Source organism: Argentina anserina, chromosome 5 (genome assembly GCF_933775445.1).
Source record: "Argentina anserina chromosome 5, drPotAnse1.1, whole genome shotgun sequence".
NCBI classification, from domain to species: domain Eukaryota; kingdom Viridiplantae; phylum Streptophyta; class Magnoliopsida; order Rosales; family Rosaceae; genus Argentina; species Argentina anserina.
In genome coordinates, this window is record NC_065876.1 from 15,593,793 (window position 1) to 15,621,071 (window position 27,279).

The 27,279-nt window shown below is 37.2% G+C and overlaps 4 protein-coding genes across 7 annotated transcripts; 2 read left to right on the forward strand and 2 right to left on the reverse strand.

Annotated features, from left to right (window-relative positions):
* Positions 1–612: 612 nt before the first annotated feature.
* Positions 613–7,000, reverse strand: LOC126796078 (coatomer subunit delta). The gene is made up of 12 exons (XM_050522841.1): positions 6,921–7,000; positions 6,519–6,577; positions 6,326–6,365; positions 4,511–4,734; positions 3,667–3,909; positions 3,384–3,558; positions 2,973–3,277; positions 2,463–2,661; positions 2,192–2,345; positions 1,696–1,758; positions 1,488–1,584; positions 613–934 (listed from the first exon to the last, which is right to left on the reverse strand). The coding sequence occupies exons 2-12, from the start codon at positions 6,519–6,521 to the stop codon at positions 845–847; spliced, it is 1,593 nt and encodes a 530-aa protein (XP_050378798.1). The 5' UTR covers positions 6,522–6,577; positions 6,921–7,000; the 3' UTR covers positions 613–844.
* Positions 7,001–13,162: 6,162 nt separating this feature from the next.
* On the forward strand, positions 13,163–16,316 carry LOC126796076 (root phototropism protein 3). The gene is made up of 4 exons (XM_050522839.1): positions 13,163–13,329; positions 13,628–13,697; positions 13,823–15,109; positions 15,520–16,316. The coding sequence occupies exons 1-4, from the start codon at positions 13,217–13,219 to the stop codon at positions 16,078–16,080; spliced, it is 2,031 nt and encodes a 676-aa protein (XP_050378796.1). The 5' UTR covers positions 13,163–13,216; the 3' UTR covers positions 16,081–16,316.
* Positions 16,317–17,763: 1,447 nt separating this feature from the next.
* On the forward strand, positions 17,764–23,546 carry LOC126796073 (glutamate receptor 3.3). Of its 4 annotated transcripts, none has more exons than XM_050522835.1 (7): positions 17,764–17,820; positions 18,291–18,625; positions 18,758–20,103; positions 20,229–20,506; positions 21,731–21,762; positions 21,867–22,273; positions 22,402–23,250. In XM_050522835.1, the coding sequence occupies exons 2-7, from the start codon at positions 18,340–18,342 to the stop codon at positions 22,879–22,881; spliced, it is 2,829 nt and encodes a 942-aa protein (XP_050378792.1). In that variant the 5' UTR covers positions 17,764–17,820; positions 18,291–18,339; the 3' UTR covers positions 22,882–23,250. The 4 variants fall into 4 exon arrangements, with proteins under 4 accessions (XP_050378792.1, XP_050378794.1, XP_050378793.1 ...); XM_050522837.1 differs by lacking the exon at positions 17,764–17,820 and adding an exon at positions 23,509–23,546 and having other exon boundaries at positions 17,992–18,625; positions 22,402–22,916; XM_050522836.1 differs by lacking the exon at positions 17,764–17,820 and having other exon boundaries at positions 17,992–18,625; positions 22,402–22,916; positions 23,147–23,250.
* A 1,198-nt stretch (positions 23,547–24,744) lies between these two features.
* LOC126796079 (glucan endo-1,3-beta-glucosidase 12-like) lies at positions 24,745–26,884 on the reverse strand. Its single transcript, XM_050522842.1, has 3 exons — positions 26,219–26,884; positions 25,360–26,111; positions 24,745–25,089 (listed from the first exon to the last, which is right to left on the reverse strand). Exons 1-3 carry the CDS (start codon positions 26,848–26,850, stop codon positions 25,058–25,060), a joined length of 1,416 nt encoding a protein of 471 aa, XP_050378799.1. The 5' UTR covers positions 26,851–26,884; the 3' UTR covers positions 24,745–25,057.
* Positions 26,885–27,279: the final 395 nt, after the last annotated feature.

Consider the following 27,279-nt stretch of genomic DNA (forward strand, 5'->3'; position numbering starts at 1 on the left):
TAGAGGTTTGACTAATTGTCTTGTGAGTTTGATTATGGTTTGCATGGTAAGATATACTAAATGATTCATACTTCTCATACTCAATATAGTGTTTTAATTTCTATATATCTGCTTCTTTGTAAATTATGCAGATCTAGCTTTACACCGAAGATGCTAATTAAGATGTCAAAGAGCATTAGCTGAGGCACATAATGCCAGACATGAAACAACTTTGCATATCTTGGCTAGAATGCCTACGAAATTCACTGGAAAATAAAGTGCAGGAAATGTGGAGTAGAGAGTAATCAGCTTATGTGAGTTGGTCCTTGAAACAGCTAAATGGAAGATACCAAGATATATGAATCATAAAAAAACAGGGCAGCTCATTTCCTTGGTAGAAAGCCATAGTGAAGGAATTTGGTTTTGGAAAAACCATGGCATTCTTGGATAAATAACGAGGTCTTTTTCTTCAAACCTGCTTCGATCTAGCACATTTTTAGTGAGCAGCGGTGGCGGACGAGGCAGAAGAAACGAAAGATGTCCGGCGGCTGTTCTTCTAAACCACTGCTCTAAGTATACACAAATATAAATGAAGTTCATTTTGTGCAAGGCTCATTATTGGTGCATTGAATGGAACAGAATATGTCATGCTGCTATAGTATAAAAGAACTCGAATACACTACAAAATATTGTAGATTGTATAAGCATCCCGGAAAAAACTATATTCAAGTTAATAAACCCGGCATCCTTCATCTCGAATCGAGCATAAAGACATGCTATCAAATAAACTGCTGTTTTTAAATTCATTCCACATCCAAAAAGTTGCAGAAACTGAAAATCTAGTTGCAAATAGACTGCAGACCAGTTACACGACTTGGTAGTTTTCTGTGAGCAACTGTGTTCTCTGAGCGAACTTGGGAGGAGCACCGCCTTTCAGAGGTATTATATTCACAACCTACAAAAGAGGAACTGGCATGAAATAACCTTTGACTTGCGAGAAAACAATAAAAAAACATTTTGGCACATCTTGCATGACAACTAGACAACTAGCACAAGTAAAAAGAAGTTTGATGCAGGTGATATATTAAAATAAAATTCAAAGGGTAATTCAAGAAACTATCCAAAAAAAAAAAAGTGAGCTACATAAACTCGGATGTATTGGTAGACCTAGGTCAGCAGACCAATCTTTACACGCGTTAATCACTCCTATGGAGGACTAACCCATGCAACCAGACTTCTCATTTAAGTTTGAGGCAGTGAAGTTAAAGTGGAATTCTAATAGAGGTAATAGGTAGATAATAACAACCCGTGATGCCTGGGCTAAAACTTAAGGCAACATAGCACTTCCAAGACTCTTGAAGTACCTAATAACAGTCATAGTGCCTAGTAATAGAAGGCTAGAAGCAAGGTATGGATTATCCAAGCTCAAAACTAGTTAGTTATGATTTTGCAAGCATTTTCATCAAGACGTGGCATTCATAGTAAAAGCAGTTGGGCCCAGAACTTACCTTCAGGTCACTGAATGTGCTAGTAGCAGAGAAGCGCACAGATATGGGAAAGAACATATTCGAATCTGCTGGGGGCACAACAAACTCCATTGATCCACTGCCAAGAGATTCAAAAATAAAATTTATATATAAAATCATCAAGATTAACTCTAGAATACAAGGAATATGTCACAATCCAAAGGATTCTGTACGGTCGGTATTTGCAGACCTGCGGTTTGAGTTATCAATAAGAAGTATAGACCACTCCAATACCGAATTTCTTGCATCATATCTGCAATTGAATAGTCGATATCAGATTTGAGGAATTTTAGTACCAAACAACAAAGATATTTCAAAGAGATGGTTTGGACTTTTGAGCAGATATAAATGATGGATAGAATCACGTAGAAGTAAAAATATCAGAAACGTAATGCTTTGTGAACCAATAATGATACATATTGACACTTGCCATCATAGAAACCTAAAGTCCTAACCAGGCTTTTTTTTTTCCATTACACAGGTAATTGCACAAAAACTACAACATAAAACCTCGAGTAACTCCCCCTCCCAGCTGATCCAGATGGAGCACTGGGGACAATTCCTAACTAGACTTGTTACCAAAAACACAATCTGAAAGATAGTGCTGACATATACATTCTTCACCATGAATGTCCCAAAGAAAAGCAAAAACAAAAACCAATAAAACTAAAGTTCAAATCTCTAACCTCCATTCACCATGAATATCCTTCACAACTGGAGCCTCTCTGAGAGCTGGGAGCGGTACTGAGATGACAACATTTCGCAGATCGAACAGTGATGATGATTCATACTCAATGTTGACGTAAGTTTCATTTCCAGAAACAGAGGGCCAGCAGTTGACTGAAACAAAGACAGATTAAAAATTAATTATCCAAGAATACATGATAATTGTAGACCCCCAAAAATAAAAGAGAATAAAAAAAACTGTAACAAGGTAATAAAAAGACTTGAACCCACTTTGTAGAGGCACCATTGATTCATCTTGACTCTGCATTCTCCACTTTAGAAGACCTACACCTCCTGCTTCACCAACTTGACCAGTGGGGAAAGGCCTGTTAGGATCTTTCAAGCCTAGAATATTTTCATTGGAAAATAGTTCTTTGTTCATGTTAGGGTGCGTTTTGAAAATGGCACCAGAATTTCCACCGGTTTCGATCTGCAAGAAAGACAAAAACAGTTTACAATAAGAAAAACGCGGAACCTACAATGCAAGCATGACCAAACAGATCACCAACGATGTGCCAATGACAATCAAAGCAAGCTTCGAACGACAACAATCAACATATATGAGGCTCCAGAAATCTTCCATACCAAAAACTAGGAATCTTCTATCTAAGTCAGACAACCGATTACCAAGTCAGCTGCAAGATGTGTCACACCACATCACAATGACCGTTGAAATATTTGAATAGACGTACCCACTATGCCCACTAGAATGTTTGATAGACATGCAGACAGTCACAGTACCTGGACTTGGATATGCCCATCTTCTTGGTTAAGAATTTGCAGGGATAATGTTCCTTGAACATCAAAGTTACTGACTCCACCATCACGTTTGAGTGTTACATTGAGTTTCTCTTCAACATTCAGAGTGACAGGATCAGTTAAAGGTGGGGCAACTGATTTGGACAGGCCTGCTTTTGGCTGAACATCTTCAAGAATCACCTCTCCCTCCGCTTTTAAGGACTCTAAAAATTGGTTGGTCCTCTGAGATTTTCCAAGCTGCATACCTAAACCCTTTGGGGGAGCTGTAGCAGATGAAGGAGGACGACCTGAGGATGAAAATGTACATGGTCAAATCAAGTGGTCGTTTTACAAAAAACTTGTCATACAACTAGAAGATAGATACCAAGAGAATAATGTTAACAAAAAAATAACCTTTGGCCTTCGAAGAAAATGAATCAAAATCGGTAGTTGCTCCCAAGCCAGAACCACTTCCAAACCCACTTCCACTACTGGATATGCTCATTTCACTAAAGGCATTCTCAATTCTTCCAGAACCCATTGACTGAGAAGGCCCAAATCCTCCCTTTTCACCTCTGCTCCTATCAATCTGCAGGAAAATATCACATGAAGTCATAAATTGCTAGAACCATAACACAAGGGAACTTAGCAAAACACATAATTAGTACAAGAGGCATCACGGAGGCTTAACAAATACCTTGCTTTTGTCAATCTCACTGGCTTTGCGCTTCATAACATCCTTGGTCTCATTTATCTTGCTCTGCATTACAAGCTTGTGAAGCTTCTCTTCATGACTCTCCATCTCACAGTACTGCTTCACCTGTGCAACAGTCACGTTTTCCTTGTGTCCAAGTGAGATTACTTCATCAAAAGCAAAAATCAACTCAAAAGCTGTCCTGCATATACCCTCTTCATCTAGAGACATTGCATATTCAGGTACCTAAGAACAGTTCAGGAATCAACACAATGGTTCTGTCTGACATCTTTGACACATATATCTAGAAAAGAGACCAATGACTCGAAAAAAAACATAAGCAACAGAGTATAATTAGTTCACAGTTTCCCAACAGTTGATTATTTCCAGTACCATTAGGGTTGGGAGTAAATTTTTTGGAGTGCAGTTGACATTCTCATGCTTATTACTTAAAATAAAATACATCAGTACAACCAAACATATGGACCGAACTGATTAAGGACCAGCATGCACAAAGACTCCCATAGATGCCACGCATGTAAACAGCTTTTTTTCAAAGGTTCTTTACCCAACATTTTTTTCACCCATCTATTTCCCTTTGATCATGGTACATTTTGGACTACAGTTTGAAATATAAAAAAATAGGCAAATACCATGACTCAGAATATGTACCATACATGAGAACAAAATAAAATTGAAAAGAGGGACCCAGATTAGCGCAAACCAGTCACCACAATTCTAACAACTATTGTGATGATTAGACAACTGCAATGACTAGTAAATAATAAATCAAAGTCCGTCATCGAAAAAAAACATGCAAGTAATCAAAGGATGGGAAAAAGGATACAAGCTTAGAGAGCAGCCTCAAAGTCTCCAAATCTTCCAAAATATTGCTCTGCTTGTTTGTAACAAGAAGCAAATACAAAGCTTCTATTGGCTGGTAAACATAGCGCACATTTTCTGTCTCAACATACGTATGTTGTTTGCCAGTGCCTACCAACTTAGGGAAAGCCGCAAGTAGACCTTCAATCCTTATACGGGACATATCCATAAACTGCCTGGAAACAAGCACTGCCAAACAGAAAACAAACATAAACATCAATATAAGCAACTACAATGTTGAGCAACCTTCAAAAATTATAGGCATGTAGAAATGAAACAAAAATGTGATGGTATGAACTATAGATCGTAACTGATGGGCCCATATAAGTGTGAATACATCTTCTAAACACTAAGTTGGATTTACTGACAAGGAAAGCTTGATAAATATCCTATTATTTGTTAAGCTTATCCTTATATATCCCTCATGAACTATAGATCGTAACTGATGGGCCCATATAAGTGTGAATACATCTTCTAAACACTAAGTTGGATTTACTGACAAGGAAAGCTTGATAAATATCCTATTATTTGTTAAGCTTATCCTTATATATCCCTCATGACTACCAAAGTTCTGCTCATCTAATGTTAAATTTAACGTTTCCATATCTGAAACTATTCCAGCAACTAAACCAGTGCAAATTTATCTCACTAATCCTTGGATTATATACAAAACCTTATGGGAGGGTTCGGAGGGAGTGACAGCTTGGATGGCATCAGACCTAAAGAAAGCACCCCATTAAGAGTGTCTGACTTTGGTAGGCGGTATTTCTATCAGGACAGTACCTGGGATGGGAATGAGGATAGTTGAACTTTTGCTTTCCCAACATTTGACAATCAAACGTAAGATTCAAATTTACCAAGAAAGGTTTGGTTATCATATATGCATAAAGAATATACAGGGTCTGTGTTGCCTGTTAAAATTTCTAAAAACCTTGCAAGAGAAATACATTTCAACGATGTTGAAAGCTTAAAAGCTATGACCTTTGTTCAAATCAAAGTAACAACAGCCAAAGGTGTTTAAGCTATTATTCGACATTATAAATTGTCTATGGTCTAATATCTTCAGTAACGCATCTACCAGGTCTCATATGTTATATTTATGTTGTCAAACTCTTGATATGAAAATTTGTCAAGTCAACTTGTGTGAATTTTCTGTTCAGAATCACACAGTGCCTTGGTGGCCTGACATTAATGTGTTCGTGCTGATGCAAGGGATATCTAAATATGTATGTATATCATCTCCAAATACACAATTTAAGTATCTAACTAATTAATGGCATGAATTCTAGTACACGAGATCTTTATCTACAGCAAGTGAAAAAATATGACAGCAGTCGAAGTAATATTTTGGGAGTGTTCTAATTTGAACACTTATATCCTTGCACCTCCCTATTTGAACTACAAAGTAAATTACGTTTCATCAATGCATGTACACACCATGTGAAGTTTATATGAATGCATCTCAAAATTCATATGAAATCATGCAACAATGAAGCATGTCTCCATCTAATTACTGATTAACCAAGTATTGATTAAAAAACCTCCCTATTCATTGAATCTTATGTCAATATTGTCCACCGCATTGTTCTTATGTGCAAATTACTTATGAAACTGATACATCAAATTCCTATTTCAATGTCAGTCTCATTTTATATTTCTCCACCGACCTTTTCAAATCTACCCAAGGAAACATTCGGTATAGCAAATATAAAATGCAAGATTTTTTCATTCAAACTGGCAGTTAATCGCGTAAGCAAAAGAAACCAGGTACAGAACTCACCTTTCCCAGACTTGTTTATAACGGACGCCGCAAGAACAACCTAGATAACAGATAAACAAATGAAGTGAGAACTCATATTCCAATATATTCATACATTCTAACACGGAAGAGCAACAAGGAAACATTTTATGAAACAAACCATCGCAATTGTTCAACAAATCAAAATCGAGAATGCAAACAATAAAAAACATACCATCTTGATTCACCGGTAGCTTATTGACAACCAGTACGAAGAAAAATTGCACAGATCGCCTGAGAAACAATAACCTCATCATCAGTATCAAAAAATTAAGATCAATAAACTCAAACAAACAACAGTAATCAATAATGCTTTCAAATCTAATCAGGTTCCCCGACAATCTCATTCCGAAAGCTAAATTTCCACAAGTAAAACTGAAATTCAAGATCAGATCCAACAGATTCAGCCTCCAGGTGATTGAAACACGAGGTTAATGACGAAATCTAACCGCATTACTCTCAGATCACATAGTAAAACTGATCAATTGAGAAAACAAATCGCAGTGCATAACAGTCGAGAAGAAACCGAAAATAAGAGAGAGAGCAGAGAAGAAGAGTCGATCTCTGAGAGAGATACCTGAACCGGTTCGTGCTTCAGATCTTGGATTTCTTTCTTTGCGTTGTGATGGTCTCTCAGTGCCCGACTCTAATTTATGCCAGGACAAAAAAACAAATATATATATATATATATATATAATCTCAATTCAAAGTAAACCTTCGCTCTCAAATTACATAGGGAAGTTTTAATTTTAGCACATTTTTCGGTCAAATTTTTTTATATTTAGGTATGCTATTCAAGATCATCTCTACAAAATTTCATCCAATTCAGTTATTGTTAAAGTATTGAAATTTGATTAAATCAATGAACGAATTAAATCTATTCAATTTAAACCGTTAATGTAAATCTTAATTTTGAAAGCTCAAGTCATTGTCAAATTGAATGAAATTTTGCAGAGATTATCTTGAATAACATATCTAAATATTGAATCACTTGTGATGAAAACATTTGACCGAAAAGTGTGCTAAAATTGAAACTTCACTTTGTAATTTCAAAATAAAGGTTCACTCTCGATAGAAACTATATATATATAGCGACGTCGTTTTTATAAACTACTACTATTTATTTTTAGTAGGGGTGGCACTTAAGACCGAAAAACTGAAAACCAAACCGAAAAAACCAGACCGAAACCGGAAAAAAAAACCGAACCGAATTAATCGATTTGATTTCCGGTTTAGGCACATAAGAAACCGAACCGAACTGAAAAACCGAATTATTCATAAAATAATGTCGTTTTACGTTTATCTTACTGAATATTTGATTTGATTAATGTGATTTTAGGTTTATATTATATATAATTATATGTTTCTCTTTTATAGTGTTTATATTATATATATATATATATATGTGTGTAATTACTAAATCCGCCTCAATATGAAGCAACTATATGAAGGAAACTTCTCGGGATCGATCGACACCAGTCGATATGATTGATATATATATATATAGTGACCCTGTAAAAATTTCATTCAATTCAGATCTTGTTTAACCGTCGGAATTTCTGGTAAATCGAAAACAATACTAATATGTCATAAGGGAAGACCCATTACCAAAATACGAACACCAAAAGTCGTTTGCATATCTGAAATCGCCTAATTTTTGTCACCAATTGTGTGCGGTTGCACCAAAGAAACCCATTTGGCAAAGCCCCGGTCAATGAGGATTTTAATATGTCAAAACGCCTATTTTTTAGTTAACCGTTGGTACGAACGGTCAAACCATGTCCAAACCGGACGCAATTTTTACGGGGTCCCTAAATATATATACATATCACATCTGCTGGTGTCGATCGATCATATTTTAACTTGAGTTGGCGATCGCCTAAGTGTCAACTAATGTATCATAACCTTTATATTAGGTTTAAAATAAAATTGTCGCATTATGAAGCGGCTATATGAATGAAACTTCTCCGGATTGATCGACACCAGCCGATATGATCGGTATATATATTTAGTGACCCTATAAAAATTTCATCCAATTCGGATCTTGTTTAACCGTCGGAATTTTCGGTAAATCGAAAATACCACTAATATGCCCTAAAAAATGACCAATTACAAATATGCGAACGCCGAAAGCCATTTGTATATCTAAAATCACCTAATTTTTGTTACCTATCGTACGTGGTAGCAACGAGGAAGCTCATTTGGCAAAGCCCATGTCAATGGGGTTTTATTATGTGAAAACGCCTGTTTTTTGGTTGACCGTTGGTACAGACGGTCAAACCATGTTCAAAATGGACGAAATTTTTACGGGTTCCCTAAATATATATACCGATCACATCTACTGGTGTCGATCGACCATATTTCGAACTGGAGTTGTCGATCGCTAAAGTGTCCACTAATATATCATAACCTTTATATTATGGTTATAATAAAATTATCACATTATAAAGCGACTATATGAAGGAAACTTATCGGAATTGATCGACACCATCCGATGTGATCAGTATATATATTTAGTGATCATTTTAAATTTCATCCAATTTGGACCTCGTTTGACTGTCGGAATTTCCGGTAAACCAAAAACAACACTAATATACCATAAGGGAGGACCCATTACAAGATGCGAATGAGAAAAGTTGTTTACATATTTGAAATAACATAATTTTTGTCATCGATCGTGTGTGGTCGAAACAAGGAAACTCATTTGGCAAACCCCCGGTTAATGGGGTTTTATTATGTGAAAACGCATCTTTTTTACTTAATCGTTGGTACGGACGATCAAACCATGTTCAAAATAGATGAAATTTTTACATGGTCCCTAAATATATATGTCGATCACATCTATTGGTATCGATCGACAATATTTTGAAACTATAATTAAAAAATTCAAAATAAAAAATAAAATAAAAACCGAAAAAATCGAACCGAACCAAACCGTTCGGTTCAATTTTCTGTTTGACCTATCAGAGAACCGTGAATCGAAGTTCAATTTCAATTTGGTTTCTGGTTTGAGCCCAAAACCGAACCGTTTGAACCGAATGCCACCCCTATGTAGAAGGGCTCCATAAGTAACTTTTTAGTTAAGGTTTTTTTGGTACAAACTTTTTTGTTAAGTTGACTGAGAGATAAATGATTTTTTTTCAAAACAAATTTAACATACACCCTTTCTCTCAGGTGAACCTTCATACGACATAAGGAACTTCTCCATTTCCTCCGTGCTCAATCCTCCTTCTAATTCATCTAAGAGATAATCTTCCATTGGCTGCATCGTTTTTGGTGCACCATCAATGGATTGTGTGTAAAACTATAGATTGTAATTAGGGTGTGGAAACTTTACTCTTGTGTTCTAGTGACTATTTGCAATGTGCCATTATGATTACCGGTCTATAAGGACTTGAATTCTAGAAATCGTCTAACCAAGTTACCGCCGATGAAACATATTATTAAGTATGCACGAACGCTCGTTGGTGTTATTATCTAGCTAAGATTTTTTTATATACAAAAAAGATTGAATTATTAGGCTATACATGTTACAAATAATTTGGTTTTGATATCTTACAAATCTATTACATTTGTTGCAATGTATACATATTTGTCTAGGGGTGCCCCACCAAGCAGATTAAAATCATCACCATTCAGTTTCAAACTTCTCAAATCTTTGGGTCCTCATTACATCTTGAGGTCAATTTTTATTGACTTTTGTTGTACACATACAAAAAACAGTCTTCATTGTAAAATTTTGATAAAATTAAACTTAAAACCCAATAAATGAGCCCATCTTTGAATCTAAGTCCACACTCATTTTTTTCTTTATTCTACACCTAAATAGTTTATTATTATTTTTTCTCATTTTTTGTATAAGTCTAATCTACCATTCTATTTAACACATAAAAAGCTATGTTAAATAATTTTCCTAATCTTAGGTTTTTGCATTCATTTTGAATGTGAAACAAATCAATACCATCCATAATTATTTCATTGTATTAAATTATATTTCTAACATCAATGTGTATATATATATATATTTACATATTCATCACAAAACTATTCAGTTTTGTAAAGTTTTCGTAGTTCTTGTTCTTCTTCTATCAATTCAATTTTGTAAAATTTTATACAGTTCTTAGTTTTCAAGCAATAAGAGCTAGTCATATGAAGATTATGTGAGAAATTCATATGAAGGTATTTAAGGTACTCAAGATCTTGATTCACTAAGTATTTTTTTGATTTTTTTTTTTACAAAGACGAAAAGATGAACTAAAGATGAAGTTGTGAGAGTTGTGCGAAGCTCAAGTATACATCTTGTTCTTGTTTAATTATCTTTTATTTTCTTCTTTTTAGGTATATTGTCACATTAATCTATTGTAAGAGGTATAATACAGTTTTATAGACAAGAATCATAAGTATATACATACACTATAAAATTTAATAAAGAGGTATATTAAACTTCCCCTATATAAATGTTTTTCTCAATAAAAGGTAGATTTCTATAGACGTGAATCATAGATATATATACTAGGAATTCTAAGTGAAGCTTATAAATAGATGCTTCTGATCCTTAGGTTGTAATTAAAGAGATACCTATTAACTAGTTTAAACACTTAAACTTCTACGTACCTTTAAATTAGGTTATAAATAGATGAATGAAACTTAAAAAAAAAAAATAGTGCAAAAGACTATGATATAACAACCTAACATTTTTCAAGTTTCATAAAAATTGACATTCAAAATAGAAATCTTAAATCACTAAAATATAAGTTTTACATTCATTATCTACCTTAATTTAATTTAATATATTAGTAGTAATGATGAGTTAAAAGGAAACTTATAAATTTACATGCAATTTATAATTAAGGTAAAGATAATTTAATACTAAAGTTGACTAATCAAAATTAAATAGTGTTCATATGTAATTTTTGTTAAAACAAAAGACACTCCAGTATCTTATTTGACAATATTTAAGTAAAAATTATAATTAAATGATAGGTGGGGTTTAAAACACTCTCTCAACCTAGAATGCGCCTCACGCGCAAAGAAAAAAGAGATAGCAAATTAGGTGTGCGCCCTCTCCCAGCTAAGCGCCCCTGGCAAGCCCGCTACCGCATTCCTGTGTGGGAGGAGATGGAAAGCCGGGCTTTTTACAAGGTTTCAAGGCAAATGACCAGTCCATGGTTGGTGGATGGCGACGGGGGATTGGTTTGGACAAATCTGTTTTGATTTGATCCTCTTCGATCAAGGCCGAGGCCATGTGAGGCAGTAGAGCTTACGACTACCTTATCACCCTCATGCGTCTTCTGCATGAAGGCATGGTGATGTAGAGTGCTATGTCGGTGGGCTGAAGAGGTGTTGTGGCGCTAGTGCGAGTCGGTAGTACGATCGGCTGATAACAACATTATGACTCATCTAGGAGAGATGATGGGTGGGTCAGGTCATTGCTTTTGGGCCATGTTGGGCTCTTGGGACTAAGCTCTTTGTTTGGTTTACTGCTTTTGTTTGTTTTCTTTTGAATCTAGTTTTTGGATATGCTTATCAGATCTTAAATAAGTCGTACTCCTTGGGGTTAGGGTTGTAGTCATGGATTTGGTTGGGCGTTTGAATTTGGCTAACTAGTTTGTTGTTACAAAAACCCAATCATCTGCCAGCTTTATGGTGTGCATGTCATTTTAGCCTATGTTGAGGATTTCAGGAGATCCCGGGATAGCCCACTTAATGTTTTTTTCATTGTGGCTTGATCTTGTCCCAATAATTGCTACTTTCTTTGGTCAAGTTAACTCGACCAGTTGGCTAATTCACGCTCATTCGATCCATTGACTGGTTAGTTCCTCCTCTTCGGAGTGAGGATAAGTAGTTTGATGTTAGTGTTGAGAGTTCATCGTTGTAATCCCCTAATGTTGGGTGTTGTGATTGCCTTGTAATTACTGTTTTATTGAATGAAGTTTTATCTGATTAAAAATAATAATAGGTGGGTTTATTCTAAAAACATGTACCAAAAATAAGTATAAACTAAAAATCCCTAAAAATTTCCCAATCTATACTATTCTCCAACAACAATAGCTAACCGACCTTTACCAGTTTGACAAGTTCATATCGTCACTACACTTGAAAATCATCATTGTACCCCTTTTAACTGAACTCTCAAATATAAGTTTTAGTGAGCCTGTAAGTTGACTCACACAAACCTAGTGGAGTAGTGGCTAATTACAATCCATAGTTGATGTAACTTCCCTATACTTTGCATACCAACCCATAAGAAATTGTTGGTTAGTTCAACATTAGATTGTTCTCAACTTCTCATAAATTATCTACGTTTACAAGCTACTCATGTCAATTCTGAAGTATAATGAGCAAACATGTTTCTCTTATTGGTCGTGATCGTGATCGTAAATTGATTCATTGTAATATATATATACTTCTGTTTTTTTTTCTTCTTATCTAAAAAGAAGATACTATTAAGATAAGTGAGTTTGTTACCCCACTGTTTTATCCACTTGCATTCAATTATTTGCAACACTCATGTGGAAGGCAAATGAGTATTAGTGCTAGAAGGGAGCAGTATATATATAGCTCATTGCCTCATTCCTTCCTTCCTTCCAAGTGACCCGAAAGCAAACAGTGTACCTACTACAGTGCCCATTACTGCACAGCTGTAACTGTAATCACTCTCTTCCAAACCAAGCCGACATTTCCAAGCAACCCATGTGAGTAGTAAGACTCTTCCTTTTCATTCATTTTCGTATATGTTATCTCAGTTACTACTATTCACTGCCAAACCTTCTCTGCTCATTTATTTCTGTGCCTGCTCTGCTCTTAATTGTAACCTCTGACGTACCTCAGAAGTTAGAAGATCAAATCTTTCTGGGAATTTTCTTCAGAATCATGTGGGAATCAGAGAGTGAGTCAGTTGCAGGCAGAGACTATGGCAATGGAGATTTTAGTTTAAGCAAGCAGAGTGTTAAGAATGATGGCTTTGTGCTAAAAGGCAATTCATGGTATGTATATATGAACAATACTGATACCAGTTGTATATATATTTGTAGTTTACATGCTGATGTATATGTATTTTTTGAACTTTGAATAGTAATAGTTCTTTATTGATGTAGTAGCTATGTCTTCCTTGATTTCTAGACCCCATAGTTCTTTTTTGGTGTTTGACCAGAAGGCTAGTTAGCCTAGTTTTCTTGTTTCTTGTTTTGGACAAATAAGAAAGTGGGATTTCAATTTCTTAAGGCTCCTGGTAGTCTTTGTGCATGCAAAATAGTAATGGAATTGTGTGGTTTGTCTTGATAGGTATGTAGCAACTGATATCCCAAGTGATCTGTTGGTTCAAGTTGGAGAAGTCAATTTTCACTTGCATAAGGTAACTAATTCTCTAGAAGAACGTTAGAACACTGAGTTGGTAGTTATTTATTTATTGAATTACTTATAAGATTAGATTATAATGTCTATGTTTTCATTTGTTCATTCTGTTGTCTTAATTTCTAGTATCCCTTGCTGTCAAGGAGTGGAAAGATGAACAGAATTCTGTGTGAGTTACGAGACCCGGATATAAGTAAGATGGTTTTGGATGACCTTCCTGGGGGACCTGAGGCCTTTGAGCTGGCTGCAAAGTTCTGCTATGGCATTTCTGTTGATCTGACAGCAGCCAACATTTCAGGCCTTCGATGCGCTGCAGAGTTCCTTGAAATGACAGAAGACTTGGAAGAAGGCAATCTTATTTTCAAAACTGAAGCATTTCTCAGCTATGTGGTTTTGTCCTCATGGAGAGATTCTATAGTGGTGTTGAAAAATTGTGAGAAGCTCTCTCCATGGGCTGAAAACCTTCAAATAGTTCGGCGATGCAGTGAGTCCATTGCTTGGAAAGCTTGTGCCAATCCAAAAGGGATACGATGGCCATACACCGGTAGTAAGCAAGCTCCAAAAGTTTCAAGCCCAAACTGGAGTGACATGAAGGACTCAAGTCCAAGTAGAAACAAGCTGCAAGTTCCTCCTGATTGGTGGTTTGAAGACGCTTCTATTCTTCGGATTGATCATTATGTCAGGGTTATTACTGCAATCAAGGTGAAGGGGATGAGATCTGAACTTATTGGAGCTGCAATAATGCACTATGCAGCTAAATGGCTCCCTAATATGACAAGTGATCATGGTTCAGGGTTAACAGTTGACGAGGGAAGCCATAGCAGCAATAGTAGTGGAGGCAGTTGGAAGGGTGGACTTCACCTGATAGTAACTGGAACTAAAGATAATGAATCCTCAACTGTTCAGACCAAAGATCAACGGATGATCATCGAGAGCCTTATTAGCATAATTCCACCACAAAAGGACAGTGTCTCATGCAGCTTCCTTCTTCGGCTTCTGAGAATGGCAAACATGTTGAAAGTAGCACCTGCACTGGTTACCGAGTTGGAAAAACGGGTGGGAATGCAGTTTGAACAGGCTACATTGGCAGACCTTCTCATTCCATCTTACATCAAAAATGAAACAATGTACGATGTGGATCTTGTCCAGAGGCTTCTGGAGCATTTTCTTGTTCAAGAACAGACTGAAATGTCAAGTCCAAGCCACCAATCTTTGATTGAAAAACATTTTGAAAGGGGTACATGCCCAAATGCTAAGATGAGGGTAGCTAAGCTTGTTGATAGTTATCTTACAGAGGTGTCAAGAGATAGACGCCTTTCCCTAACAAAGTTCCAGGTGCTAGCAGAAGCTTTGCCTGAATCTGCAAGGACATGTGATGATGGACTATATAGAGCAATTGATTCCTATCTCAAGGTACTTTTAACTTCCTATTTCCCAATTAAATTTGTCCTAACAATCTTAAGTATGTATGCATGCACACTTAGAATACAAACCTGGATACATATTGTTCATTATAGCTAGAAGTGTTTCACTCACATGGAAATTGCAGAAAACAAAGAAAAATAATGTTTGCTTGTGATGCATGTTTTCACCATAACAAAATAGTATTGATTATTTAATTTCATCAGATGAACCATTTTCTATAGCTTGGTGATGGCCATGTTCTTCTTATTGAACCATATTTGATGCCATAGAAGCTCAGTTAGCATAGTAAGCCTGCTCCTGTGATAATTAGCGTGCAGCTTAATTAGAAACGAAAATGGTAACGTATCTAATAATCTGTTCGATGTTCGGTTTCATGTGATTTTTTGTCAAATTAACAGGCCCATCCAGCACTCTCTGAGCACGAAAGGAAGAGGCTATGCCGGGTGATGGATTGCCAAAAACTATCTATTGATGCTTGCATGCATGCTGCACAAAATGAAAGGCTCCCATTAAGAGTGGTGGTGCAAGTTCTTTTCTCTGAGCAAGTCAAAATAAGCAATGCATTAGCCAGAAATGCTCTTAATGAAGCTGGAGGACACTCTAACTATCAGCCAATGGTTCCAAATCGGAAAACACTACTTGAAGGGACCCCGCAATCCTTCCAAGAAGGATGGGCAGCAGCTAAAAAGGACATCAACACTGTAAAGTTTGAACTGGAGACTGTAAAGGCCAAGTACCTTGATCTCCAAAATTCCATGGAAAACTTGCAGAGACAGTTCGATAAGATGACCTCAAAGCAGAAACATACATCTGCTTGGAGCAGCGGGTGGAAGAAACTTGGCAAACTCACTAAGACTACAGCGGGTGAAAATCAGAACATTGGACCGGAGCATCCAACAGATGGTGGTGCAGAGCAAACTAAAAAGATTCCTAGGAGGTGGAGGAATTCCATTTCTTAGGTGATTTTACAGTTCCTACATTTGTGTTCTAAAAGGTTGTGTTACATCATTCGTAAATTTTTGGTTTCTTCTCCAGTTGAAGAGCAATTGCTTGAAAGCCTATGAAATTTGAATGTTTCAAAGCTTACATATTGAGTTAATGTAATTGTGTAAGGTTGATGACTACATCACCAGTGTGTAAACGAATTTGCGACGTGATTACAGCATACTAGCTAATTAGAATGAAGAATGGCAATGAGAAAATACATGAGAAGAACGTACTATTTGCAAGTTTATAAATGAACACAGAAAGGCAGGAACATGGGAAGAATTTAATTGAAGACGATATGTGATCATGGATGTCAGCTAATACTCAAGTTTTTTGTTTTGTTTTTTGGTTAAATGAAAGAAATTTATAGAATACACATTGACTACAATAGGAACGAAGCTCTAAAACCAGTAATGCAGTATATCCCTCATAGAGAAACTTCTTTTTCTGTGTTTAACAACTTCTCAAAAGTTATATACTAGCAAAAACTCATCACACACAGATTCTCCATTCGACAAGAGTGGCAATATTAGAGGGAGAAGGAGGGACATGCATGGGCACAATATCGGATGTACTTGACAATGAAGTTGCTCGAATTTTTTTTTTCGGATTAAATTCAGCTTAGCCCCCTGAGCTCTCCATTCACACCATGTAGCAGACACAACTGCTTGCAGGGTTAACTTCTTGGCAATAACAGCAAAAGACATGCCTTCTCAAGAGTGGGAGCCTAAGATATGAGCTCAGACCAAGTCAGATAGGCAACAAGAGAACTCCATACTTGGGAAGCAGATGAGACCATATACACATTGAAAGGGAACTGAAAGAGAGATGGGCAAAATGTTTTAATACCAAGTTGGGACCCTGGCTAGCTAGTACCTTCATTATTTTTAGGGGAATTTTCGGAGAATGTCTTAAAAGGATGGGTCGCTACGGGTTTGGCTGTTGTGCAGCGCTGCATACCATACATACCGAATCAGACGGTGGATATAGAGCGTCTTGAAATGCACGTGGGGTCTGTGGGATGTATGAACGGTGAATTAAGGACGCTGTACCATAGAATTTTTCGAGTCAACGTTATGCTAAGACAACCACACACCAAGTTGCACGTTATTATTATTGTTTCGATAAGAAAACTATTTAGCATCAAATACACGAGCATGCAAAAATATCTGCAACAAAATATCTTTTTCTCTAAAGGAACAAATATACTAATTGGTTAATATCGAGGATATAATTTTTATTTTTTTAATAAATAAAAAGTAAGTGCGGCTGCTCAACTCGGATATAATCTTCAGCTGCTGGTAAACTTTGCAACTATTAATTACATCATTTGTTTTTCAGACATTCTACTTTGCTAATACCATTTACCATTCACTTTCTAGTGTGAGTTGTGAAGTGAAGCTTCAAGAACATAGAGAAAGAACTTCCTGCGATCTAACCCTAATTTTTCAAAGTTGTAAGTTGTTTCAACCAAACCAAGTTGTTCATCTTCATTATTTGGGGGAATGCCACCATAAACCTACATTATTTACACACAAACTTTTTTACCCAGCAAAGCAAGCAAGTGAAAAAACATTACCATCTCCTTTATCCCCACGTGAAAAACATAGCTTTCAGGTTCATTTTAATCATTTATGTTGTTGTGCAACATGTTCCTTTCTCCCCAAAAAGGAAATTCCTTGATTCCTCTCTGTTCCTGTTTCTCCTATCAGGTGCGTTTTCTCATGTGGGTCTCTTTCTTTCTCCTACTTTCTTTGCTGCATCACATTACTCTGCCATAAAATATATGCTTAGCTCCATCAAATGAACCTCCGACGTTCAGTATACATGGAAAGATAGTTGCTTTGAATCGATTCTAGTTGATTTTGGAAACAGTTGTTTTTTATTCACAAAGATGGTTACTTTAGTTTGTATTGCATAACTTTTGAACAGTACAAGCAATGTATCTGGTTTGGCATTGCATTTTATCAAGTGAAACAACCCAAGAAGGAGAATAAATGAAATGATGGAAAGAAAAAATAAAAAAGAGGTTCTGGGTTGCTTATTGATGTTAAACCTAGAGCCTTGGGTTCTGATAGCGCGTAGTTCGCGGTTTCTCTTGGTATTTTCGACTTTTCGAGAATAAGGTTCTGGGTTTTACATTCTTATATTGTTTTGTTTTGATTTTCAAATGATGAAATAGTGTTGATGCTCATGAGGGCTTTAATGGGCATGATTGAATTGGGAATGCAATGAGGATGTTGTCATTTAAGATGGATTTAGTTTGGGTTTTTCCCTTGGTGTTTCTATATCTTGGGGTGCTCTCGTTTGGGTCTGGTAAGAATGTTTCTTCAAGACCAGCTGTTGTCAACATTGGGGCTCTTTTCACCATTGACTCTACGATTGGTAAAGTTGCCAAGGTTGCTATTGAGGAAGCAGTAAAAGATGTTAACTCCAATTTCAGCATTCTCCATGGGACCAAACTCGTTGTGAAAATGCAGAATACCAATTGCAGTGGGTTTCTTGGAATGGTTGAAGGTACGTCACATTTTGCTTCTTACACTTTTGGCTTGATTTTGGTTTTCTGTTTGTTGATTACCATATTCGAGATTATGTTCCAGAAAGTCAATCAATGATAATTATGCATAACATTAATTATGTGCATTGCAGCTTTGCAATTCATGGAGACTGATATTGTCGCCATTATAGGGCCTCAATCTTCTGTAGTTGCCCATATTGTATCCCATGTTGCCAGTGAACTCCGAGTACCTCTATTGTCATTTGCAGCCACAGACCCAACTCTGTCACCCCTTCAGTTCCCATATTTTGTTAGGACAACACAGAGTGATTTGTATCAAATGACTGCAGTTGCTGAAATTGTTGATCATTATGGTTGGAGAGAGGTTATTGCCATTTTTGTAGATGATGATTATGGCCGTAATGGCATATCAGCTTTAGATGATAAGCTCGCTGAGAGGCGCTGCAAGATTGCCTACAAGTTGGCAATTCCACCAGGACCGGCAACTAATCGGAGTGACATCATGGATCTGCTTATTAAGGTTGCCTTGTTGGAATCTCGGGTTATAATTCTCCATGTAAATCCTGATTCAGGTTTCTTGGTTCTTTCTGTGGCACAGTATCTTAAAATGACAGATGATGGTTTTGTATGGATAGCTACAGACTGGCTTTCATCTGTTTTAGATTCTTCTTTTCCTCTTGCTTCTGAAACCATGGAAACACTGCAAGGAATTCTTGTTTTGCGGTTACATACGCCAGATTCAGATAGGAAGAGGGGCTTCTTTTCTAAGTGGAACAAGCTAACTGGTGGTTCTTTGGGATTGCATACTTATGGGCTTTATGCTTATGATTCTGTTTGGCTGGTTGCTCATGCTATTGATGCTTTCTTCAACCGGGGTGGGGTTATTTCATTCTCTAATGATTCTAGGATACAAGCTGTAGAACAAGGTGGTAGTCTTCACCTTGACGCAATGAGCATTTTTGATGATGGACCACTCCTGTTAGAGAACATATTGCAAAGTGACCTTGTTGGTTTGACAGGTCCCATTAAGTTTGATTTTGAAAGGGCTCTTGCTCGTCCAGCATATGATATTATTAATGTGGTTGGAACTGGGTTTCGACGAATTGGTTACTGGTCGAATTATTCTGGATTATCAACTGTACCTCCTGAGACTCTCTATTCAAAGCCACCTAATCGTTCAACTGAAAATCAACAGTTATATAGTGTTATCTGGCCAGGGGAGACATTAACGAAACCCCGCGGTTGGGTTTTCCCAAACAACGGGAAACAATTGAAAATTGGTGTGCCTATTCGGGTCAGTTACAAGGAATTTGTTACATCAGTTCCAGGAACTGATACTTTCAAAGGTTTCTGCGTAGATGTATTCAACGCTGCTGTAAACTTGTTGCCATATGCTGTCCCATACAAGTTTATCCCGTTTGGAGATGGTCTGAAAAACCCAAGCTACACAGAGCTTGTGACTTTTATCACAACTGGGGTGAGTAGACAATTCCACATTACTGACAATGTAAATATCAAAGGAGGCATGTATGATTAATCAACATGTGATGCATGTCTGTGGGGTGCATTCATTGACTATCTTCTTACATATATATTTTACAGGTATTTGATGCTGCAATTGGTGACATTGCCATTGTTACAAATAGAACAAAGATTGTGGATTTTACACAGCCATATGCTGCATCTGGACTTGTTGTAGTGGCCCCGTTTAAAAAACTGAACTCTGGTGCTTGGGCCTTCCTTCGACCATTTACCGCAAACATGTGGATAGTCACTGCTGCTTCCTTTCTTGTTATTGGTATAGTTGTATGGATTTTGGAGCATAGGATAAATGATGAATTCAGGGGTCCACCGAAGAAGCAGCTTATAACCATCTTGTGGTAAGTTCTTTAGTTAAAATCCCATCAGGTCTTTACTAATTTGTACAAATTGTTTATGAATATTTTCCCTTAAAATCCTAAAGTGAACAGTACCTGAATACCTTATTCCCAAGTGGCAAAGAAATTGATTTAAAATGGGAAATCTGGCCTTCAGCGAAACCTTAGTTTTTTGTCCATTTATCTTTTTAAGTTATTGAATCTGTTTGCATAGTATATTACATATGACCATGAAGACAGTAGGGTTGAGCTAGCAGCATAATGCTGGTCTTGTAGGGATTAGAAGAATTGGTTGTTATCTCAGTCACAACAAATTTAAATGACATTTCTGCTGGAAAAGATGCAGAGATGGGAACTGGTTTTTAATTGTGATCAAATATCCTATAATTGGATTACAATTGTGAAATAGAATAGAAGGAATCTTTGTTTGAAGCATTTATCATGTTTCCTTGTTGAAAGTTTTTATGTTTAAGGTAGTGCCAAAGTTCTTCCATACTCATACTTTTGATATTCGGCCATGTTTGGCATCAATTTTGACCATTAGATTGTTACTTTTAATGACAGTCAACGGTCCTTATATTGCCAACACGTCAAAGTACTGATACTTTGAGTGTGTAAGACGTTGTCAAGGTAGTCCAACTTTGAGTTTCAATGGAGGTAGTCATAAATCACAGAAATAGAGAGAAAGGCTGTCATAGTTAATCTTAAAGAGAATCTAAATAGAGAGAAAGGCTGGCATAGGTAATCTTAAAGAGACTCTGGAAAAGAAATGGATTTGTGTTTAAAAAGTTTTTTGTTTTTTTTTGTTTCAATTGGAAGAGGGCTGAGGTCAACTTATGGTTCAGAGCTGTGAGAGAAGAAACGTGTACACACTTGACCAAGTTCCCTTTTACTCTATAAATTTCTATTTTGTCTGTATGATGCATAGTACATGTAGGTATGAATTGTGTGATATCCTTACGTGCTGCACATGGGACTCCATTCTCCGTGTCTGTCCAGGGCACATTATTGCTATATTAATAGACTTGCTATTTCACCCCACAATCCATGAACCATTTTGGTAAGGGGGCCCAAGAATATGATCCAAATCTATTTCTCACAATTATTTCTTTTGAATTTTAGGTTACTCAAGTCTGTTGGATTTTAGGTTTACATGATGACAGATCTTTGTCCTCTTTTTGTAAAAATTTGGCTTCTAATACGTAATCTTATTTCTTAACCCTGCAGGTTTAGCCTTTCCACTCTATTCTTTGCCCATAGTAAGTGAGACTTAGATTTTCGAATCATAATTCTGTCTTACTAGGCTCGTTTTTTTTTTCCACCTAATTATTTAACTGAGTTGGTCCTTTTGCCCCATCTGCAGGAGAGAACACTGTGAGCACCCTTGGTCGAGTAGTGCTACTTATATGGCTGTTTGTGGTTTTGATAATTAACTCTAGTTACACTGCTAGTTTGACGTCAATCCTCACAGTACAACAGCTATCATCTCCTATCAAAGGAATTGAAAGTTTGAAAAACAGTGGCGAGCCAATTGGGTATCAGGTGGGTTCATTTGCTGAGCATTATTTGAGTGAGGAGCTCAGCATATCCAAGTCCAGGCTCATTCCCCTTGGCTCTCCTCTAGCCTATGCTGAGGCACTTCAGCTTGGCCCTAAAAAGGGAGGTGTTGCTGCTGTGGTTGACGAACGTGCTTATGTTGAACTATTCCTCTCAACACAGTGCAAATTTCGGGTTGTTGGTCAAGAGTTCACCAAAAGCGGCTGGGGTTTTGTAAGTCTATTTTCTTAAAGCATTATTATTGTGAACTGGGAAGACAGGTGCATTAGATCTTCTAGTTGTTAGCCTAATGTAGATGATTAGTTAACTTTCAACTTTCTTTTCCATCTTGTCCATAATAGGCATTTCCACGAGACTCTCCTTTAGCTGTTGACATGTCAACTGCGATTCTACAATTATCAGAGAATGGTGATCTGCAAAGGATCCATGATAAGTGGTTGATGAAAACCACTTGCAGTTTTGAGAGCACTGAATTGGAATCAGACCAGCTTCATCTCAGAAGCTTCTGGGGCCTCTTTCTTATATGTGGAATCGCTTGCTTCATTGCTCTCCTCGTATATTTTTTCCAAATTGTGAACAAGTTACGTCGTGATGGACCCCCGGAGAGTGTTTCAACTAGTCCTGGTGGCTCACAATCTGGACATCTTCGGCGATTTTTATCATTAATTGACAAGAAGGCTGACCAGTCCAACAGTGGAAGCAAAAAAAGAATAGTTATTAGATCACTGTCAGACAATGATAAGGATGGGAAGCTGGGTTGGACTCCCAACAAGAATCAAGCAGAAGTGACTGATATGGGCGACATCAAGTCCAGCAGTTAACTGATTGGTAGATCATCACAATTGTATCATTATAGGTAAGTTATTATCTAACCTTACCTAATTATGCAGTAGTAGATTTTAGTGTACTTTGAATCATCAATTCTAGGAACTTGGGCTAGAAACATATTAGTTCATGGAATTTATAAAATATAGTTGCCAATTGAAGCATAAAATAAATAGAGACTATTGACCGTCGTTACTAAATATTTTACATTCAGAGAAAAAATTCAAGTTGGTATTTGGTTGTATTTCATATCTTGTACAGGCTTTTTGAGTCCAGTTTCACTGCTTGCTGCTATTAAGTTGAACATACTGATGTAGAGCCAAAAGGAAAAGGAAAAACAAAAGTTCAGTTTCTTATTTTTATTTTCATCTTTTGCTGTTTTTGTTAAACAGTTGATGCATAGTCACGTCTGCAATGTCATACATAACTGCGAGACTGAATAAATTGAACAATTGTACTGTGAATTTCAATTTAAAGAGATTTGGTTATCTGTTTATATCTCGGAATTCTTTTAATTTACCAAATAGTAAATAAACACTCCATTCCTGGAAACTCTTTTGCTTGAAAATATAGTATATGGACCTTTGGATGACAGTAACGATTCCTTTCTTCCCGTATTGAAGACCAGGAGCAGTAAGATATATTGTGAGCTTGGCAAGCAGTTGTAGGGATATCTGTTGGGTTTCATGAAAGTGTGGTGATGAAATATGATGCTTCAGTTATGATAAGCTTATTGCATAATTTCATAGGTATCTGTATGGTTCTGAGAAAAGTACGATCATGACTTAGTACTGTGCATTTATGATGTAGCTCTTTGGTTTACAAGTTAGTTCTTATGCTTAACAAGTGATTAATTAAAATTCTAGCTTAGTTGTATTACTTGTATACCGAATTGCCGATAATGAAGTATTGGTGCCTTGGATGAATCTCCAAGAAGAAACTAACAGTAATGACTCATGCAATCAATATTAACTTCGTTAATTGTATCATTACATGTACATTCTTGAGAATTTTGATTTCTTTTTTAAATTCTTTATTGTGTTATTCTACTTAACTTAAGCTCAGTGACTAAACTAGTATATCCTCTTCCCATTCGAGAATAACTGTGGTGTGATAAGAAACCTTGGGATCTATTAGGTTCGGTGAAAGTATAGTCATGACTCATGAGAAAAAGAAAACCCCATATTGCAGAGATGTATCGCATGTCTCTTACACATTATCATAGCCTCAAAGGTGCATATTCCATTGTATTAATGAGTTCCTCAGAGATGAAAAGTAATACACTAATCTGGAGCTTTGACACAATTAACCAGTTCTCTATATTCTTTCTTCTTGTCATGGTCAGTCATCTTGCATAGATTTTACACACGCAACAAATTGTTCACTCATTTCCCCGAAATTGATTGTTATTAAAATGGCACTTTCTTAGTGTGTAAAAGATGTAATACCAGTCAGGGGATCAGTATTCTAAGTTCTTATTTATCCATGCCCGCCTAAGAATTTTTAGCTATTAGTTGTGTTTGTGGGAGCCTGTAGTTTAATTTTGAATTCTCTATGTAAATTCCTTGTCTTCAGAACTCAATATCTTGCTCCTTTTGTATGAAAGTAATGCCCAGATTTTCACTATATGTGAATGTGTTCATGACCTAAAAGATAGCTGCTGTCATGTATTTCATATAGATGTTAATTTTTTTTTTAAACAATAGCGGTGTTTATTAGTACAGCAAGTGATGGTGCATCTTATGCTTTCATCTGATAACTTGCCAATTTCTCTGATATGTGAAATTAACAGTGACTACTAACTGGGTCCTTAGATCAGGAAGAAAACTTAGGGCAGAAACAGAAGAAAAGATTCCATATCCTAAAAGAGGGAGAACTTTCTTTGTTCAAACAAGAAAGCCTTTGATTGTGGAGACATATCACTTTTCACCATGTCCACCCAAAGAAAAAAGACTTATCCTTTTCAGGAAACATACCATCCTAAAGTTCAAAGTCCTTGAGAACCACATTGACACTTTTCTTTCTTTTACACTGGGTACTGACAAACCAAGACTACATTCTTAATTCGAACACATTAATCTCAGCTCTTGCTTCCATGACAATATTGAAGAGTGAACAGATCTAGGTAGCTGTCAACCACCTTAAGTCCTCTGTCATTCTTCCTTGTATGATCTACTGTTGAGGATACCTGCATCTCCCATAAGCTGATAGAACAGATGACGGAAAGTAAATTATGGTTAGCATTGATCACTAGTAAATAAGCAATGACTTGAGGATGATGATATATGTAGTTATTCATCTTCGCAAAAGAAATTCTACGATGCTTTAACCTATCAATACATTAGTAGCAGACTAGTTCATGGTTCCGAAAAAATTACTCTAGTTTCGTTGGTAAACTATAGACGAAGCCAGAAAAAGGTTGAGATGTAAAAGCTCAAAGTAAAACATGAATGAGAGTTGGTGTTTATGCTTACTTGGATCACTGAAAGTTACTAAGCCAGTGCCCTTGAAGTCACAGTTCCAGTAGTTCCTTCCGTGCATCTGATAATAAGCATTCATGGCATATGATGCATGAGCAAGCAGCTTATTAGGCTCGAAGCAATCGCCATTGTCATAGATCTCTCTGCAGTCCACACCGCCACCACCACAGCAAAAATCCAACACAGCCTGAAGAACCTTCTCATCAGCATGAGGCTTAGCAATGCACCAAACCGATGGTCCCCGAACCGCACCGGAGAGCTTTTCACCAAACCCTCCATTACCACCATTACCACTATCACCACTGCAAAACTGGCAGCTCAAATCCACTTGATACACCTTTGATCCATCACCATTGAAAATCCCAAAGTTCCTCTCACTTGCACCCCCTTCTTTCTTGTTCTCATTAAACAAGGCAAACACAAACACCTCAACCTTGTCTTTAGGCTTCATGGGTGTGCCTTTGTTCGACTGAGCGCGTTCGATGAGCCTGGTGTTGTAAGTCCTGGCATTTTCCGGGGTGGCAGCAATTTCACCAGTGTCTCCTTTGGATGGCCACCCGGATTCGGATACCATGATCTCTACTGACCGGTGAGGTCCTAGTCCTAGTGCATCAACCGCAGACCGAACGGCATCAATCTGTGCGTCCAACATGTTGGTGTATGTGTACCCCTTAGGATCACGCACACCAGTTGATGTTGAGTTTCCCAGTAATGCATATTGCAGATTAACCATGTCCGGGTTGTCCCTGTATGCGAGTTTACAATTAACATGTTAGAAAAGAAACAGTGGTATGTGATCGAAGTAGTAATAACATTTAGAAAATGAACTAGAAGTATAGGGTTCTCATGATACCTGTATGCGAAATAAGGGTATGCATTGATCATAAAAGGGGAAGCAGTGTCAGCCAAGAATGCAACTATGGAAGTCATAGTTGGTACGAGATCTGTAGCAAAAGTTGAAGCTGAAGGAGGGAATGAGGAGGCTAAAACAGCCATGCTATGTGGAGTTGTGATCTTGATCTTTCTGTCGAGTGCTCTGGCTATGAGCACTGAGTGCAAGTTCTGCATTGCTTGGACAAGAGTGGCAGGGTCAAGTTCTTGGTGATCACTGTTTGAAGTTAGGTACTCATTTCCCACCGCAATGGCTGTGATTGAAGTGGCAGGAATGAAGGGCAGGACCCGAGTGGCAAACCACTCATCGGCCGAGGACACATCGGAGCTAATGTTGGCCACCCGGGAGTTCTCCACGGCGACAATGAGGTCGATCCCAGTGTTGGAGAAGGCCTGGAGGATCTCAGGGTTGGTGTCATAAATTTTGACCTTGTCTATGAGAGTGGACTGGAGGAGCTGAGCTACTCTTTTTGGTGGTGGGAGGTTGTTTCCTAGCGTGCCGTAGTTAATGCCGACCCCGGAAACGGCCACATTGAGGAAAGGGTTTAAAATGAAAGGGAGGAAGAGGAGAAGGAGTAGCTGGGTGGTTGCCATAGTTGCACACGTTCAAGTTAAAGTTTTGTGTTTGATACTTGAAGGGTGAACAATTATATATGTCTATCACTTTGGCACTTTCTACTTTCTAAGTTGGAAATGGTCTGTCATTGGTGTCGTCTATAGCAAATGACTAGATTGACCCAGTACATAGTGGATGAACATCTCTTTACTTGATTGAAGGACATGGTAAACTGTAGAAGTAAAAGGACAGCAGAGTAGTAAGTAGAGTCACTTCAGCCATTTCTAAGTTGAGGAAAGTGAATAGTGGTGGTGTTCATGTGGTAGGGATGAGGGAAACAGAAAGAGGTAGTGGAATAGTCAGAAAGCAAATCTTTGTTGCAGGCTCTTCAAATGTGTGAGCTTGACTGGTTCCACACTGAGACTAGCTTTGTTCGGTGGAAATAGAAATATTGGAAAGAGAAAAGA